The following is a 19,361-nucleotide window of genomic DNA, read 5'->3' as shown; positions in this document are numbered from 1 at the left end:
TATAAATACCAGCAAACGTCCCAAGTTAAAGCAAGTATTCAAAACTTCCGCAACTACTTCAATACTTAAAAATAATACTTTGACTATTGTTTGTATTGTTTTCTTCCTAAGCAACTGTGTGTCAATGGATCAATGTATTCAAACTGAATAATTTGCTTTATGTTGACATTTCGGCATCATGTTTTTAAAAAGTATTCACGAGCCATGACAAATATGGTATCACTGTGATATTGTCAAATGTCCATTTTATCATTAAGCATATAAAATCCTTATAGTTAATGCCATGCAGATATTGTACGCTGACAACCTCCTTCCAATTACGTTTATTGCAACACCACTATAATAAATTGAATAGCCAGGTCATTTGATTTACATAAAGGCTTTGGTTGTTTGTTGTTATTTTTATTTATAACCTAATCAACGTTTAGACATGTGGTATATGGTTTTAACAAAAGTGTAAGTCTAACTTGTTATTTTAAGATTGTGTGAGAAGTCTAACTTGTTATTTTAAGATTGTGTGAGAAGGGACACCAGTGCGTTTTTAGTATGAGCGTTAGCTCACACTTATGTTACAGAGCGAGTTTTGCAAATCAGTATGCGTTGAGCTGCTTAACTACGCTATGGAAAGACAACCACTGCCTGTTGCAGTAAAGTTATGCATACGACAAATGCTAGGATCGTTGGCTAGGAAAAATAACCACCACATCTGCCTGTTAATAGTTCACCACTGGTACACTGCAGTGGGTGTATGTGACTAAAAGTGTTTAACAGCTTGTAAGACGACATTAGCCAGTCTAGTGTTTATCATTGACATCTGTACATATTGGCATTTTCAGGGAAAACGGGGCTTAATGCATGTCAAATAAGATTAGCCTGTGCACACTGATTAGCCTGTGCAATGCGCACACGCTAATCAAGGACGACATTTCTGATTTTATAATGTTTTTCTTTAAAGATAGTATCTGGTACTGGGATGACAATTAATGTATATGCATTAAGCCCTGTTTTACCAAAATGAAGCTTAAATTAGATTTTTTATTAATGATTTAAAAAAAACACAACTGGACCTGTGCTTTAAGACACACTCTTTATAAATTTGAATGGGTTGTGTTCATTTAAAACTTGCAATATAAAAAGCTATAACATAATTTGTAATACTAAGTTGCGTCTAAACTTATACAACAGCAAACACCTACAGTGCCTTCAGCGCTTTAATAATTATTGTAGATATGAAGTGTAAATATTTAAGCCAAAGTCACCATCCAAAACGCTCAACGCAAAACAAATTATAGAGTAATTATCATTAACATGATTTAATGCTTTGTAATTACAATTTTAATTAAATACAACTGCAACAAGCGAAGTGTGTCATACTTATATAATGGAAGGATAAAAAAAACTGGTTAATGCCAATATATTGCATATGGTCAGAGGTTTAAAGCGTCGTATATGCCAATAAATATCAATTACCATCGACTTACTAAAATAATTGCGTACACGCATATTTTCCCAAATTTCAACTCGTCATGCCTAAAATGTACATAAATTATTTTTTACGGAACGGAATAAAACAAAAACAACACGCTATACATTAGAACTCAAGGTCTTAAATAATTACACAGCCATTCCGTGAAATACCTCATCATGATACATTTGATCACATGACCTGATATTATGAGCCTTTCTGCCAATACTCGTCCGTCAATCGAGCACTAATACACAAGAGCAATGCGAATAAATGCCATAGCAATTAGGAAAATGCCAGCATATCCATTTAAAAATTAGCATTAAGTCAGCAGAGTTTCCCACTGTATGAGAAAACATTCCGTTGTATTCATCGTTATTTATTTTCAAGACTTTTCTGAAAAACATCCTTACTTCTCTGGATATATTGTTATATAATAGAACTACGACGAATCCATCGTCAGACATGTTCAGTTCAGCAGGAACAATAGTGCTTTCATTTGCTTTAACCATTTTTGCTGTTGTTACTGTCGCAGGCAACATTTTGGTCATCATCGCATTCAAACGAGATCGACGCCTACGGATTTTAAGTAATTATTTTCTTGTGAGTTTGGCGGTTACTGACACGGCCATTGGTCTTGTCTCCATACCTCTGTACAGCGTGTACGTGTTGATCGGTTACTGGCCGTTGGGAGCTGTGGTATGCGATATTTGGTTATTTCTGGATAACTCTTTGAGCAACGCATCGGCGGCCCACCTTCTCGTCATTTGTCTCGATAGATACTTAGGTGTCTTCAGGCCTCTGGTACATAGGAGAAGGCGATCACCAAAGATTGTTTGCATTATGATAGCTTTAGCCTGGATTATTCCAGTTTTCATCTGGGCGCCATCGATCTTTTCTTGGCAATATATCGAAGGGCAAAGGACAGTTCCAGCAACAGAATGTAATGTCCAGTTTATGCTTTCGTATCCTAGCATTACAATAGTAACGTCACTTATGGGATTTTACATACCGATGCTGATAATGATTGTGCTGTATATGTGCATTTTTCGCAAGACTTTGCTACGAAAGAATCACATAGCTAACCTACTATCAAATGAATGTCATTCTACAAATGCGAAAAGCGAAAACAATGAATACATAACTTGTAATAAACAGGTACACAAAAGTTGCTCAAAGAGGTGTGCAGTTCCAATATGTTGTAAGCGAGCTATTTATGTGGACGATGAAATATCAAATTCTGCAAATACACAAGGATGCTCTGTTGAAATGACAGATGTGCTCCAGTCTGATAACGCTAAGTTATCATACGCCAACAAAGTCAATCGAACGTCTGCTATTGCTGCAGATATTACTACGGAAATCATGGACAATGGACGTCAGAAAACCAACCAGACTGATCAAATTAACACCGTAGATAGAGACCAAACCCATTCTCATCGAGAACAGAATCAGAACCGCAAAGCTGCCAAAGTTCTGAGCGCCATTCTAATCGCCTTTTTTGCCACGTGGTTGCCGTTTAATGTTCTAGCTGTGTTGCGCCCATTGTGTTCTACGTGCGTTAACCACACCGCCTGGCATATAGGTGAGTTGATATGGTTATATATGAGCGCTACGTGCACAGGTTGAATGAATTGTGGTCATTTCAAATGTCAATACATTCAGTGTGAGATATCGTAATATCATAATTTCATAATAAGGTTTTAGCACAAACTTAAGTTATGGATTATAGATTAATATTTTATAGATTATATTAACATGAGGATGTATTTATTATATGGTCAATAAAAAGAAAATGTGTATCACACCGTATTAATCGTGCTTTCGTTATCGTTATTCAGCTTGGGGATTGTGCTACATCAACTCCACTGTGAATCCGTTCTTGTACCCGCTCTGCAACGTCAACTTCAGGCGGGCGTATTGTAATATTATTACCGGATGTTGTCGACGACCTGACCGAACAAAAATAATAAACTAACGTGGGAAGGCTCCGAGAACACGTGAATGAAAAGCTTTCCTCGACCAAGGATAAGAGATCGACTCTTTCATGTGTGTTCTAGATCACTCTGACGTCGCTTTAGCATCTTCTTTGCATGTTCTTCGAGATCTTACGTCGTACTAGTAAGTCGTACTAGTCGTACTAGGCCGAATAAGCCTGCTACTGAGATAACGTAAAAATATGGAATTATTGCACACACATATGAATGTTTAGAACACTCAAATATTTTGAAAATATTACCACACAAATATCAGAATTATACCACATATATATCAAAATATTGCATACATATATGAACTTTTAGAACATATACATATAAGAAAATATCGAACATAAATATGAAATTATAAAACATATATTTGTTATGCAATACATATATCGGATTTTACCATATATAAATATATATATATATGAATTTATACAACATATATATGCAATTGTACCGCACAAAAATGGAAATATACAACATATATACAAATATACCACATAAATATGGAAACATGGAATTTTGCAAAGTTTGACACGCCATAGTACTGAAACAAAATGCTTTTTAGTGTTTTTCTTTGATGGGTCAATACAAACAATGCAACATAAAAAGAGAAATGGTTTGGTGGAAGGAAGGAAACAATTGTCGCTGTCGGTTATTTTATAATTAACACTTTTAGTGCGGGAACCGAATTTTGAAGGCCTTTGCAAACAGTTTGGATCCAGATGAGACGCCACAGAACGTGGCGTCTCATCTGGATCCAAACTGTTTGCTATTCTGATAATATTCTTTGAAAAAAATCGAAGAAAATGCTAATTTTAGAAATTCAGCAGACGACATTTTAGCAGACGACAAATTTCCCAGCATGCAAAGGGTTAACACTGATTTTATTGTGTTGCGCATTTCAATGCATAAAACGTTTACTGACCTTAGCAATTACTTGTTTAGTTTAGCCCGTAATGTTTTATAAAAAGGCAACCTAGTAATCTTATGCATCGAGTTTCGACTAAACGTAAGCAAAATAATAAACGTTGCGACGATTTAGCGATGGTTGGTTTGGCTTGCTTCTACTGAATTAAGTTGTTATTAATTCACGTGTTAAATAGTATGCCCATTCAATAAAATATTCATGTTCAAGGATGTGGTTGTGTTTTTTTGAGAATTGCATTGCATTATGATTTATCTTTTTATGTTATAACTTATACAAATATTATATTGGTTTCTTCGAATGTGTTCAAGTGGCAAATTTTGATACCATGGTCACTTTACCTGATAAATCTGCAAATACATACATCTGTTGAATAACATTTGTTTACGCTCATCTGCATATGGACACTGACACGTTTCGCACTAAAAATGTCTCTCTATTCCCAAAGGCTCAAGCTGGCGACTGGTACCTCCTGCATCCATAAATATTTGATAAACCATCATTTTCCTGAAAGATAAATTGTTTTAACAATTACTATTGGGATTCCATACTATGTTATAAAAATGAGTTTCTAACGAACGCAATATGCTAGTGTTTTTATGATGAATCATTATGTCGTATGTTATTTCTCATTAAGTCGTATGAGATTAATTTTACCGGTACAAGTGTAGGTAAATAGACCTTGCGTGTTCTCGAAGATTCATTAAACGTGAACGTAAAATGCAGCTCATAAACAAAGAAACTGATTTAGACTGTTATTTTACTACTAAATTAATAAGAGGTAACCTATTTGCACTTAACGCGTTGCGTTCAGATTGGCCCTAATTTGAGTCACAATTTTGTATTGAAAGATTGTTGTTATATCCTGTTAATATTGCAGACTTTTATAAAGTCGGACAGAATCGTAAAAACAACAGATTTGTCGAATGAAACGTTGTATTCTAGTATAACACTCATTAAAACGATCGTTATTGTTCTATTTGACGCCGTTACATTCGTCGACAAAAGTCTGGTCAACATTGTCCTTGATTTGTATCGACCTCTAAACATGCTGAGTACTTATTTTCTTGTACGTTTTGATGTTGTTGAAACGCTGGCACGCTACCATAGTACAACGTGTACGTGTTGCTCTGTTTCTTGCAGTTCGGAGCTCTGGTGTGAGATATTTGATTTTGTCTTACACTTTGACCGCCTCATCAGTGCAACACATTCTCGTCATTTGTTGTGGTAGATACTAAGTCGTCTCCAGGCCTATGGCATATAGGACAAGGCGAACTGCAAAGAAGGTTTTTATTATGACACCTATTTCCGTGTTTTGTTTTTCGGCTTTGATTTTGGTGCCATGGAAACTTTCGTCGCCAAAGGACAGTTCCAGCATCAAAATGATATATACAGTTTCTGCTGACTTATCCTATCCTCACAATATCGAATGACAGCAACCCGTAAGAAACACTTAGCCACCAGCGATGTCATGACTGTTAGTATGGTAATGAGCATATTTAAACAATACAAGTATAACATATAACATAAGGGGAATTCGTATGTAAGACTATGCCATAACCAAGGCAATAATAGTCAAAATTATAAAACCAACACGGATGAACATTTTCTTCGAGATCAGAAACAGAACCGCAAAGTGGTCAAAGTTCTCGGTGTCATTTTCATTACAGTTCTAGTCACGTGGATGCCATATCATGTATTCGCCTTGCTGCAGCCTTTGTGTCCCATCAACGACAACGCTTAGCATATTGTTATGCTGTGTTACGCAAAAACGACCTGTTATTATTGCAATATAAGATAATTATAACACACATGGTCAATATAGTATTGTGGTTGGAACCTGATGCCAATAGGAACAGTAATATTACTAAAACGAAATATCGTTAAATTTATGGAAAGAAAAGTAGTATACCAGTATTTGTTTTTTAAATTAATTACATTGACATACGGTCGAATAACACATTTTGCATCCAAATAACTTCCGAAAATAAGTGCTTTGTGTAAAGATTTAATGAAGTCTAGTTTAATATCGATGGTTCAATCCATTCGCTGTGAGTCTTGACATTATATAAAAATGAGCTAGTGTTATATCAAAGGCTATCGCCATAAAAGATACCATTCCTATTATGTATTAAGTAAATCTAACATGTAAAAAAATATGTTTGGTGTTTTCATGTATTCATATAACCTCTTCTTGTCATCCTTTCAGTATTATACTTGTGTTACCTCAACTTAGCCAGATATCCGTTCCGCTGCTACTTCTGGCGGGGATTCTGGAATATTCCTAACTGACGTTGCCAGAAATCAATGTAATAACTGAACAATAACCGTGTGTTTACGTTAAGAGTACATGTAGACAAAAAATATATGATAATAAAATAGTGCACCCGTTGTAACACACCTGAGTGTATTCGTTTGCTCAGCTGATTCAATTTGTACTAGTAATTAGCAATATATATTCAGTTGTTTCGACTGTACTGAAGCAAGCAAGAACGGTATGTTGATCTCGCTGCTTTCTAAATTATTTAAACTGCATGGTATGTATAGAAACGTATACGTCGAAGACAGACAAAATAAAAGAATGGACAACATAGTGTTCATCTTTGAATGCGATCATGATAGTGAGCTCGCATCTTGAAATCCATAGCATATAAAATAATTATAACTACCAGTACTAACAAAAAGAATGGAATATTTGAACTTAAAAAATAGATACACTTGATATTGCGTATTTCAGATTGAGAAATCTTTTCCCGGGTAAGCGACTTTGACAGCGCACAGCTTATATATCTTTGGAATCGTATATATCCATAACGTTTAGAGCTGAATTGAGAAAAGCCTGTTTAGACACGCACAGTACATTTATAATTTTGTGTACGTTATAAGCTGTTTTCATGCGCGGCTTAACAGGTGATGGTACATTTCAACAGCCTTTTTCAAACATATGTTCTACTTGATTTTTTGTCAAACGAGGTATGTAATACATGGAATATTACAATACCTTGTTGTGCCGATCATTTGTATTGCACGATTTGGTTGTTAGATGGCGATAAAATATTAAAAGCCTCGAAAAGTATGCCTAATTTATGCAAAAAAGCCATCGGCGTTTTTGCAAAATGTTCGTTATTTTCGCGACAGTTCGACAGTTTAACCGATTAAATGCAGAAAAAAATTCAATGCATGACTGAAGAAGACGTCATTTTGTATTGTTTGTTTAATCAGGTCGTGGAAGCGCATCTGCATGATTTTGTTCGCGGAAAATCGGTGAGTACCAATGCAAATAGTTATAATAGTAACCATAAAAATTATACATATATCAGTGCTACAATCAAAATAATTTTCGTCTAAGTGTTCATAATTGCGGTAAACACATAATTTCTGCAGTCACAATGCTTGCAATACACGGTTAAGTTCATTCGCACAAAACTTCCGAATCGTTTCCATTACCGCAATTACCAACAATAAGATATACTAGAGTTATTATCCCGAACGCGTAAATCTGTGATCCAACAAGATACAAATCTAAATTCCGAGCCGGAATTCGTACTCGAAAGCGTTATTGTGGTGTGTTGTAGAGATAAATGCTTTGGTAAAGCCGCTACATCACGTTGCTCAGTTATAAAATATTCTCAAAAATACAATATTTGAATTGAATTATCAGGTCAGATGATGTATGATCCGGTACTCTAATGTGTTATCTCGGTTGAATATACGTTTAGGTAAGATTAAGTATCGGTCGCAATAAAAGCGACACAAAGGAGATTTCCAAAAATATTCGTATAAATGTAAGAAATATTGTTGACAAATTGTTCCTTTTTGTAGGACGCCATTATGGTCACTAGGATAAATTAAAAAAGTGTTAACCTTCGTGTTCATTGGAAGAACTTGTCCAATATGATCAGACTTTTGTTGCAATCAAGTTCCGTGCTTCTTTACAATAAATTAGTAAATATAATGCTAATTTATTTATTAAAATATGACACAATCCATTCAATGAAATATTATATTTGTTACAAATTACCTCAAATCATAATAAATTATTATTTAACTATCGAGAGGTAATACCTTAAGGGAAAAACTCTCAGTCAGATGAATATTCAGTAGGAATACGTCGTCTGTCCTGTCATTATAATGTCTTACATTGCATGCGTTACTATTATCTTTATTTTTAAAACAATGACAGTATATACATGTCTGCAATGTTTTAAAATTATTCATGTATTATGAATTAAATATTCAAACATATCCGTAGGTAAATGTGTTTTGATTGTGTTCTTTGTGTGACCGCAAATATCATTTGATATGCACTCATCTACTCTAACATTACCTATTTTAAAGTCACACTCATAGAAAGAGCCTTATGTTATTATAAGTAGCCATTTTAATCAACTTATTCTTAGATAAATTCTCATGCTGCTCTTTATATATTTACTTTAGATGACGAATATGTGTTAAGAAAATTTGGCAAATTGTCTGAGAACATTATTTAACGATTATTATCCGAAAGCAAACACATATTCTTTATCCAAACCAGACCTGTTTTTACTTAGTGATATTTTTAATGTTTATGTGTCTTTCCGCTGTGTTTGATGGGTGTGGGGGCGCCGGAGTAACCGGAGGAAACCCCAACCTGTCCGGTATGGTGACCACAAGCCAAACTCAATTGCTCTGGGATCGGGCATTGAACCCGGCTCGCACAGGTTATAACAACATTCTTACTTAAATTGATCGTGTTACTGGCTTTATATTATGGATTGCTTTCATGTAGTGTCGTTATCGTCTTTAAACAGCAACCATATACGTAAGAACACTATGGTTACGAGAAAAAGTCATAGGAGTTTAATTGGAATAATAAGACATTACGTTAACAACTGAGTAATTAACGCTATAACATGTGCAATATATTTGCCAGTGTATCAAAGTATAATTCAAGATCTTGTTTAAGTGTTCCTAAAGGGAGAGAAACAACATAGTTCAACATTTACATTAATACATGTACAACAAAATATGTACCGTTCATGCACAGAAGAATAAAATTACAATATGGCATGACGTAAATATACATAGTTCAAGGTAACATTTCATTAAATTAAACTAATTGAAATCATTGTGTAATGGATAAATATAAATATAAACTTTACACAAGTGAATATAACAATAACAGAACATGAAATATTATCAACAGTACTCAGTTCAAATTTGAATTAAGATGCACTTAAATGAGTGTGCAAGAATAGGTATATAATTAATGACTTAGACAAAAGCCAAACAGGCCGTAATGCTGCGACCAATGGCACTTCACTCGCCGGACGTGGAAGCGCTGCCCTTGTGAGATGAAGATTTCTTTAATAGAATAAAACAAGTATCAAAACAACTTAAAAATAAAAAAGTATCAATATAACTATTGTTATTCTGGTGGCAGTAACCTTGTTCAGTAGTCTATTTAAAGCACTGTGATCATTTAGGTTAGACCATTTAAAAGCGGAAGTAGCATTCAACCGATGTATTTTATAACATTGAAGAACTTTCGAGTACACACCTAATATGAATGTTTATATGTCTTCTGAATTGTGAATATTGGTTTGCGTGATTTATTCAATCGTATTCTAACAACAGAATATGTGTCATTTGAATCAAACAAATGGATGCGAGGCAAAATACTGTGATTTGGGGACACAGTATCGATCATTTTAACGGCATATATTCGGTTTGTAAACGCAAAAAGTAAGCATATAGGTTAAGCCTATCCATGAATTGACGATAAATACCTGTGTGGATTTCATTTCTGTTTCGATTGTGCGAACGTCAGTTGTTGTTGTGAACAGCGGAATACGAATCCGAGACTGGCGGAAAGCATCGCGTACCTGTCGATAGCAACGCATGCATTAATGTATTATAACAATTAGACAGGACATAACAAATATGATGTGTTTGGCTCGTAACGTTTCGCATAACATATTTATGACTGGAAATATACGTAGACTTACCTTTCTGTCATACACACACCGCACTATAAATATCAGGAATCCCTATAATGAGAGAAACATACATGCATTAGAATCGTGTGTGTCATTGCCATTACCTTATACATATAATATAATATGATTATTAAATAAAACCTTGCTATGTTCACTTTGTAGTTGAGAACGAAACTAAATGATATCACAAAATAGTTTAAGCACTTTAGAACGAATTTGAGTTTGAGAAACCCACTGATTTCGATTCTAACCTGCAAGCTGTTAAAGATGGCAAACAAGTACTGGTGTCCCTGTTGACGGCGAAGATGCCAAACACCCAGGTGAGTCCCAGTACGGGCAAAAGGATGCATACGCTTCTAATTCCGGTCCTGCAGTCAAGAAAACAGCGCTAATTGCGTATACAGAAAATAGCAATTGGTGCTGAACAGTGATAGAAAATCATAAACCATGATTGTCTGTATTGGTACTGATTATTATGGCAAGCGATAAACTCCAAAAACTCTCTCAAAAGAGGTTATTGTTTATAAGTACAATTTTGCTAACAGAACACCAACTGTAAACATAAAATATAAAAACGTGCTTTACTACCTTTGAAACGGTAAATGCAACGCATTGTGGGTTTAAACAGGTTTGTGAGCCAAAGTCACACTTTTAACATACTTAATTAAACCTAATGCGCGTATAAACGATCTCGATCAAATGAACCTACGCAAACAGCAACGGAACAAAAAAGATTACAGAAACGTTACCCATACAAAACACACAATTTGACCCACTTTATTTTCTCGACATCTTTCTTCTTTGCCATTGTGGATACTCCAAATAGCTGCTTTAAAACTAGTACCGTAATAATCATGTTCGTCTGCAAGCAAACCACAGTTAAATATCAAACAACTAATAAGCCATCATTTCTTAAATTGACAGTATTACATAAATACAAAGTACAGGTATTTAACTTATTATTTCAAGTTGATTGTGTGTAACGCAAAACCATTCATAAACTGTACACAATTATAGAGTCGTACTGCGACTATGGTCAAGACTGGTCCCGCAAAGGCCCAAAAAAGACCTGTTTCAACCGTCAACCAACAGCTGTAACGAGGAAAGGAAGACGCAGTCAATAAAACAATTTGTTATTGATTTTTTTTCTTTGAAAAGTATCTTATACATTTCACACGACTAACAGTTCCATCGAACCATTTACAAATAATTAGAGATAATGTAAAATTGTCGATGAAATAATGCTCACAAATGTCCGTTTCCGTAACCTCTGAACTGCGTTGCGCCAATTGATATTCCAACGATAATTAGCGGTATGCCTTAAAAACACACACACACATGTTGCATTCTATATCATGCCTTGTGTACATACATGACATAACTGCAAATATTTATGTCATTAATTGAAAATGTTGTATAAAGTATATACATACCGTAAGAGGCAGCCAAAAAGAAACTAACAACGTCCTCTTTTTGAAGAGGCCGAAGCACCATCAAAGAAATGACACCACCCTCTGCTAGCATAATGAAGAAGGCCACGAGATACACATAATGAAGAACGACAGCAATCGCGGTACACGTGACCTACATCAATTTCAACATCTAATCATTTAATTGTATGTGTTGCAGATTACACATATATACAAAATGGTGTAATTATAACCTGCATTAAATAACATAGTTTTATTGGCTGTGGTGTTCAAACGAACAAAAGGATTTAATACATATTCATTGCAACAATTTTGTACACAATTTTTTTGTTTGACTTCACTAAATTAGGAAACCCAGCATAGAGAACTCACCGTGTATTCTGTGCGCTGTATTCCTATTAAAAACACCAGATAGGCAACGAATAGTGTGACACACAGATGTATCATCAGTGTGGCTCGGTCTGACTTTACTAACCTGAACATGGTGCGAAATGTGTTACTGATATTTAAAATGAACAAAACACAAATAATAAATTGTATCGCTTGTAATTTTTATATATTTTACTCAAGTAATAATTGTAGAATGGTAAGCAGTTAATGGTCCAAAATGCGTTATCAAAGTCCCGAACTGCACTTGAAAATCAGGCATTTCTCTTTAATTTATTATAATGAATGAAATACATATCTAAAGAAAAACATATTATAAACAGTGATATAATGCTGGACTTTATTTCTATCACTAGGTACAGCAAACAATAAACATGTATGTTTAGTTGCATTAAATGAGCTTTATTTTAATGTGAATGTACTGGCCTCCAGAAGTAGAGATACGCGATTGCTGTGGCCAACAGACCAGTCATTGAGAGAGTGCAACCGACCGCTGTGATTGCACTCAGCGCCTGATGATGAATCTTAAAAAAATAGGTATTTAAATAGAAAGAAGTATTTTCATTCACAAAACATGTAACTGCATTAAGTTTCAATTGAAGATTTCCTTTATTTTACATATACCTGGTGTTGCAAAATTATGTTTTTATTCAATTTAATATTTCAGTAACAGCATTTGTTAAGATTGGCTTAGTTTTTTGTTTTCAAAAATTTCGTTTTGATTTATATGTAACACTCACTGAGGTTAATACTTACAAATAAAAGCAAATGATTGTCAATGCCTATGGGCATAACGGGAGATACGTAGGTTTTATTATTAAACCCATTAATGTATTTTCAATTATCAACATGGTTTTGTATAATAGAGTATACTAGTATTATTTATAACAAGATAGCAACCTATCTACTTGTGGAACAATACCTTGCTAACAGTAACCAATGGACTCATTAGGACTGCAAAGTTCGTGAGATGTGAGCATGCGCATGTCACAATTCCAGATGACCGATTAAAATCTTCTAGCCAACACCCGTCATCTAACCACTGGCCATTGGAGCTGAAAATACCAAATGTTATATCTTTAAAATGTTTTAAGAATGTTGCATCGGACTTTTTTTATGTGCATTACCAAAACGTTTATACAAGCTAAAGACTGACCAACAATAGTAAGCTTTCCTCACCCAATTTCATCTTTCTTCCAGTAAGAACAGATCGGATCGTCTAAGGTTCTCTGTAAATACAAATAAATAATAAAAAGTGTACTTTAAAATACAGCTGAGACGGCTCCAGGAAGGTCGGACACAACATGTGTATTTACACTATCATAGTTGAAATCTAGTTACTCACGTTGAATATCTGGAAGACTATTTTCACAGTTTCTTTTTCAAAATCTTGTATCTTATTTGTTCCAAGCTTTTTAAAAGATAAGACGGGTCCATTGATCTCAGTAGTCGTCCTAAGAAATACAAAACATAGTGTTGTATACATATAATATGTGTACAGTTAGAAATTTAAATTAATTCATGAAAGCAAAGGACAACATTTAAAACCTCATAGGATTAAAATAAACACTAATTACGTCCGCATTTTCATTTGAGGTAAACAAGTCGTAGGCCAACTTCTGCGAGCATTTTTGTCAGAAAATTACATCCTAACTTTCACAATTCTGCGTTTATTGTAATGGCTGAGATGTATATACTTTGTCTTTATTAGTATCAAAGATTTGAAGAAGACAAAAACGTAATTAAATAAGCTTTAGAATGATATTCTCGTTTGAGTCAAATGATTTAAGAATGTACCGTTTGTCATCTGTTCTCCCAGTCATTATGGCAGAAAGGTTACGAAATAGAGAGCCGCTGTACTGAAGACTCCCTCCTGATGGCAGAATGATAAGATTATTACGATCAGAATTTACATTTTTATCATCAGCTTAACATACTAGTTTTAAACAATTAATAATGCTTGCGAAGATCGTCTATCTTATATTTTATATTATATACATGTATATTTATTTATTTAATCGTGAAATTCGTGAGATGTATTTTCGTAATTAAAAATAATTACCGTCTCTACACTCGACTTCTATATTGTCTTTACTTTGTTTTGCCCAATCTGGACCGTTTCCCCTGTTTTCATCACCCGGAAAACTGACCGTTTGACAATCAATTACCGTGTCGATTTTTATATCTGAAGATAATGCGTAGTAATAGTATATGGTATGTTTGTCTGCGATAGAAATTAAACGTTGTTAAAACAATAGATAAAGAAACATGTCAAGACAACCTAGGACAAAAATGTATTTATAATTTTCAATTTTAATTATATTTTCTCTCTGACAGGCGTCTCTTGTTTGATTCTATTGTTTAGCAGTCACATAAACAACCAAGCTATGCAATATGGATCTTTTACACCCATTATTGCTGCTTCTTCCTGTATATAAGCGATGATGATCTGAAATATTAACTTCATGACGCTATATTCTAAAATCTTTTTCTATAAAGAAGGAATGTAGTTGACACTTGTTCGCAGTTTCATTTCATCGTTCCTCAAAAAGTTTTAACTCTGTTGCTCTGGTATCTTTCCTACTATTGAGTAATTAAATGGTAATTAAATTGAATGCGTTTTAATTCCCTTTTATTATTGTTTAATTTGAGTTACAATGCTATAAGGTTAAATTTTATTTACACTTAAATGTATCATGAATATAGCTGGGCCAAGTGTGAGGTTGAGCGCTCTAAAACCGGTTTAAACCCGGAATGCTTTGCATTGACCGTTCCAAGGCTTTATTCTTATAAGTGTTTATGTTGTTTTGTATTGTGCTATTTTGTGCTGTTTTGTACTGTTTGGGCAATCGGTCACTTGCCTTAAATAAAGGGCCAACTAATTGTTCATAATAAGAATTCAATACTGCTCCAGCAGCTAGAGTTTCACTTCTTAATATTTATAACATCTTACAAAGGTTATTTTTAACAAACGTCATATTCTTCACTTCCGTCAAATTGCTGCTAGCCACTTTAGCGATGAAGTCGTCTAGAACATAAAGGACTCTTGCTGCTCCGCCCTTAAACAAAATTTAATGCATGACGTTCAAACATCAGTAGCCTTTTATGGTGAATTTACAGCGAAGCAGAATACAACGCTTTAAAATTATGTTCTAAACTACCATCCTCAAATTAACAACCCACCTTGTCCTTGAGCGCATCCCAGGAGTTGGTTGTTTTGTTGCTGATAAGAGTATCAACCACATCGAAAAATGCCTGAAATAAATGCGAATGATATATTAAATATTATATTCATATGGGACCATTATTGAGCTTATTTAAAAAAAAAATTTTGGTTGATTAGAAAGTATGCACAATATTCAACTTACGTCAGTGACATTTTTTACTGCTGTGGAATTTATATCAGCTTCGACAATCATTTCCATAATTTCAGTCGCCACTTCAATATCCCCGACATGAAGAGTTTTGTTTGCATCCACTGTGATCTCTGAATTGAGACTTTTAATCGTTTCTGCTACACTTTCACTCGTTATGCCGTCGTTTTCAACCTAGTCAGAATAACGTTCGCTTGGTTTGTATGCGGAACAATGCTGTATCTATGGTCATAAATATTCATCAAACGCAAATATTTGTTTTTGTACACACGAATATATGTTAAAAAGGTCAACAAAAACGAAAGGTATCAAAACCTCTTTGACACCATTGTACCTTATACAAATGTATATATTACAGTGTACCAACAATAACTTTCTGTTGGCCTAACTTGCTTTTTTAGGAAAAGTAAGTGCTCATCGACACTGATTTGTTAATTTCTTTTAAATCATCGCTGTACCGATGTTTAACTGAATGTTCCGAAACAAAAGTGCTACTATGTTGATATCCAAGCGAGGTATATCGAAAAGTATAGCTCGATTGTAATGCATAACGTTCTATGGTACTTTAAACATATACCGTGATAGATATTTGGGACTTTAAAATGGACAATACTAGGAATGTTGTAATAAAACAGGATGTGTAATCTTTTGACTAGTTAAGATAAAGAGTTATATTTTGCCAATAACCCTTGTAATATATAAAATATAAATATCATAAATAAATACTAAATACAATTGAGTATTTGAAAAACAAATGACCATAGACAGTGATGTTTTAAAACGGCTGATGCACCACGGGCTGAACGTAAACATCGTCAAGCGTGAACGCCATGTATGTGTTTTAAATATGGCTTCATTTTTTAAATACACCGGTGTACTTTGTCGATTTTAAAAGTATACCCATGCATTAACCTCGACAGATACAATACACAATGAACATGGTTAATCAATTGAGACATTCATGTTAAAGGAGCCTTTTCACAGATTTTGGCATTTGTTTAACTTATTCATTAAATGCTTTATATTGATAAATGTAAACATTGGATCATAAAAGCTCCAGTAAAAAATCAAGAAAAAAAAATAAAAAAGTTAAAGAACATTGCCCGGAGCAGGTTTCGAACCAGTGACCCCTGGAGTCCTGCCAGAGTCCTGAAGTAAAAACGCTTTAGCCTACTGAGCTATTCCGCCGAGTACACATTCTGCACGTATTTTATACATTATATAAGCAATCTTCGTAGTTTCACAAAATTTAACGACAAAAACAGAACTCTCCAAATTATTCAATCGTTTCGCGTTGCAACGCTTTATAATTTTTAGGTTTTAAAATCGTCAAAAGATGCATATAATGGCTATATTAGAGCATGGTTAATGTTCAGTATTACTGTTTCCTCACAAATATCATAACTAAAACGAAAACTTACGAATCTGAAACAACTTTTTTCAATTTTGTCAATTTACCAAAGCGTGAAAAGATCCCTTTAAAGAAAAATACATATCAAAATTTAGCCAAATGAAGCTTGATATAAATATTTTAATTACTTCCTGTATCTTTGAAACAGTTGCATATTTTTTGTTGAAAAGCAAAAACCTTTTACAAATGATTTTGATCGAAAAATATTGTCCACATCTTTACACTTATCTAGTTAAAATTAATCACATTTTCAAAACATATCAACATCCGAAGACCATACTTTAACAGCGTTAATTGTTTAAAATGAACATAAGTATCACTAATATATATATTTTATTTTTATTTTTGACAAACTTACCGTGTCCAAAAGCCTTTGTAATTCTATTTTCGTACATTTGTAAACAGGATTTTCATAAACGCCAACCGCATTGCATTTTCTCGTCACATTACCTGTAAGTCAATACAATATGGATATTGACCAAATCCAAAACAGTTATGAAAATACAAAATTTAAGATATCATATAATATATTGATGGCAAGTTATTCAAACCCTTTACAGTAAAATCCTAAACAAACGAAAAATCGTGTTGTCAACAATACGTATTGTTCTGAACACTTCATCGTTATACGAACGAACTTAGTATGTATTTAGTATAATTATTTATCAATACGCATTTTTCCTGAAATGCGCACTGTTCAATTTCAATATTAAAATAAAACAAATGTAAAATGTGTTCACTCATATGTTAAAGCGTCATAAAGAACTCTTGTAAAATTACATAACAAAGAGACTCCTCATTATAACTTACAGAAATATTTTAGTTCACCAAAGGATTTACACATACACAATGTCTAGAAATATTTTCAATCAAATAAATTATCACACGCGTTTTTATTGACACTACAAAAGCTTCATCGCCTCACCAGTGTATTTATCTGTACAATTGAACTGTTTCATTTCACCTGCGTCCGCACTTGGCCATAGGAAACCTGTGAAATCCTGATTTGTTGGACATGATAGCAAAGATTTCGTAGTAGCTGAAACAAAGAATAAACACCACTAAACTTACTATCATTATTACATGATGCTTATCTATAATAATATCGACAGAGAACTATGTTTAGTTGTGAAAGATTGTGAAATGAAGTCATCAACAAGTATTGCGCCTAAACAAAGAATCGAACAATAGTTTTCCCTGAAATTGCGCACACGTTTTTTTCATATAAATGTACGAATGGAAATACTTTTTATCAGTATCGTTACATATTTTTATAATTCAGTTTTGTTCGTATGTATGTATAACAAATAGATCTGTTAAACGATTTCTTAGTTTACTTTCTACGCATCACAACTCCAAATAGTTTTTATTGACCGATGCACAATAAGAAAGGAACATAATATTTATATTAAAATATGCAAGCACTAAAGTCATTTGCAAACAAACTACAATCTAGTATATGTATTTTTATATTGCACAAGTTCGAACGCCTAAGTTGAAAATGAAACTCGATACCCGTGGAGCGAAAGGTGTGATGTGCTGTTGTTGTCGTACTCAGAAGTTCCGTCACCTTGAATGCACAGTGACGTTCTCATCAGATGTATGTTATAACTACAAACACTAAATCGATACATGCATTCAATTCATGATTGTTGAGATAGTTATACGTGTTCTATTGCCAATATAGTGTGTTAGGAACAAGAATAGGTTTGCTGGTTCTTCGGATTAACATGCAAGCGCGTTCATGTCTCTTTAAATATTAAGCTTCACAATCTTGCATTATATGTAGAAACACAAACAATAAGCATTTATATCACGTGACTGTACATATTGTTTAATCATGTTGTTGCTGTTTTTTTACTAAATATTCAATATAATAAATATTAGTTATTTACCGTTTGAAGTGTCGACAGATAACTTAAGATTGTCAAGCTGAGTAAACATAGTTACAAGTACTTTCATGTCACTGTTAATAATAAGCTTGATAATCTTAAATTAAAAGTTGACACTCTAAATGACCAATATTTGTATTGATATACTTGGATTTAGGGTATTGTGATAGCAATTATGTTGTCATTTAATTTCAACACAGCAAATAACACTAATAAACTGACAGGTTATTTCGCAGTACAGTTTTTAAAACTTTTATTACTAGAAAGATGTGTTCAAAAATGATCTTGAATATTTGTACATAAAAAACAAGTACATTAAAACAGTTCAATTTAAATGGGTAACGTATTTCATTTAAAAAATGAATCGAACGCATATCACTATGGGTACCGCATAATTGAATCGTTCAATAATTTTTGTTATATAAATGGTGTATTAACTTTTAAATAAATTATTAAGAGAATGAACATAAACCATATGGGCCATTAACATATAATTAAATATAGAATCTTT

The 19,361-nt window shown here is 33.6% G+C and overlaps 1 protein-coding gene across 1 annotated transcript in view; it reads right to left on the bottom strand.

Moving 5' to 3' along the window:
• Window positions 1-10,146: 10,146 nt before the first annotated feature.
• Window positions 10,147-19,361, bottom strand: part of LOC127872352 (uncharacterized) — a 42,073-nt gene continuing 32,858 nt past the window's right edge. The window contains exons 10-28 of the mRNA XM_052415684.1: window positions 17,884-17,997; window positions 17,317-17,408; window positions 15,542-15,721; window positions 15,357-15,428; window positions 15,127-15,232; window positions 14,236-14,358; window positions 13,971-14,046; window positions 13,519-13,627; window positions 13,353-13,402; window positions 13,096-13,228; window positions 12,600-12,697; window positions 12,159-12,261; window positions 11,790-11,940; window positions 11,606-11,675; window positions 11,382-11,448; window positions 11,133-11,218; window positions 10,608-10,724; window positions 10,366-10,407; window positions 10,147-10,242 (exon numbers count right to left, since the gene is read on the bottom strand). Of these exons, the coding sequence (XP_052271644.1) occupies window positions 10,398-10,407; window positions 10,608-10,724; window positions 11,133-11,218; window positions 11,382-11,448; window positions 11,606-11,675; window positions 11,790-11,940; window positions 12,159-12,261; window positions 12,600-12,697; window positions 13,096-13,228; window positions 13,353-13,402; window positions 13,519-13,627; window positions 13,971-14,046; window positions 14,236-14,358; window positions 15,127-15,232; window positions 15,357-15,428; window positions 15,542-15,721; window positions 17,317-17,408; window positions 17,884-17,997 (1,757 nt within the window). The 3' untranslated portion in view covers window positions 10,147-10,242; window positions 10,366-10,397. The remainder of the gene's footprint in view (window positions 10,243-10,365; window positions 10,408-10,607; window positions 10,725-11,132; window positions 11,219-11,381; window positions 11,449-11,605; window positions 11,676-11,789; window positions 11,941-12,158; window positions 12,262-12,599; window positions 12,698-13,095; window positions 13,229-13,352; window positions 13,403-13,518; window positions 13,628-13,970; window positions 14,047-14,235; window positions 14,359-15,126; window positions 15,233-15,356; window positions 15,429-15,541; window positions 15,722-17,316; window positions 17,409-17,883; window positions 17,998-19,361) is intronic.

This window comes from Dreissena polymorpha, chromosome 3 (assembly GCF_020536995.1).
Source record: "Dreissena polymorpha isolate Duluth1 chromosome 3, UMN_Dpol_1.0, whole genome shotgun sequence".
NCBI lineage: Eukaryota > Metazoa > Mollusca > Bivalvia > Myida > Dreissenidae > Dreissena > Dreissena polymorpha.
The sequence above is the reverse complement of the archived record's forward strand: the minus strand, read 5'-3'. Positions and strand labels throughout refer to the sequence as shown.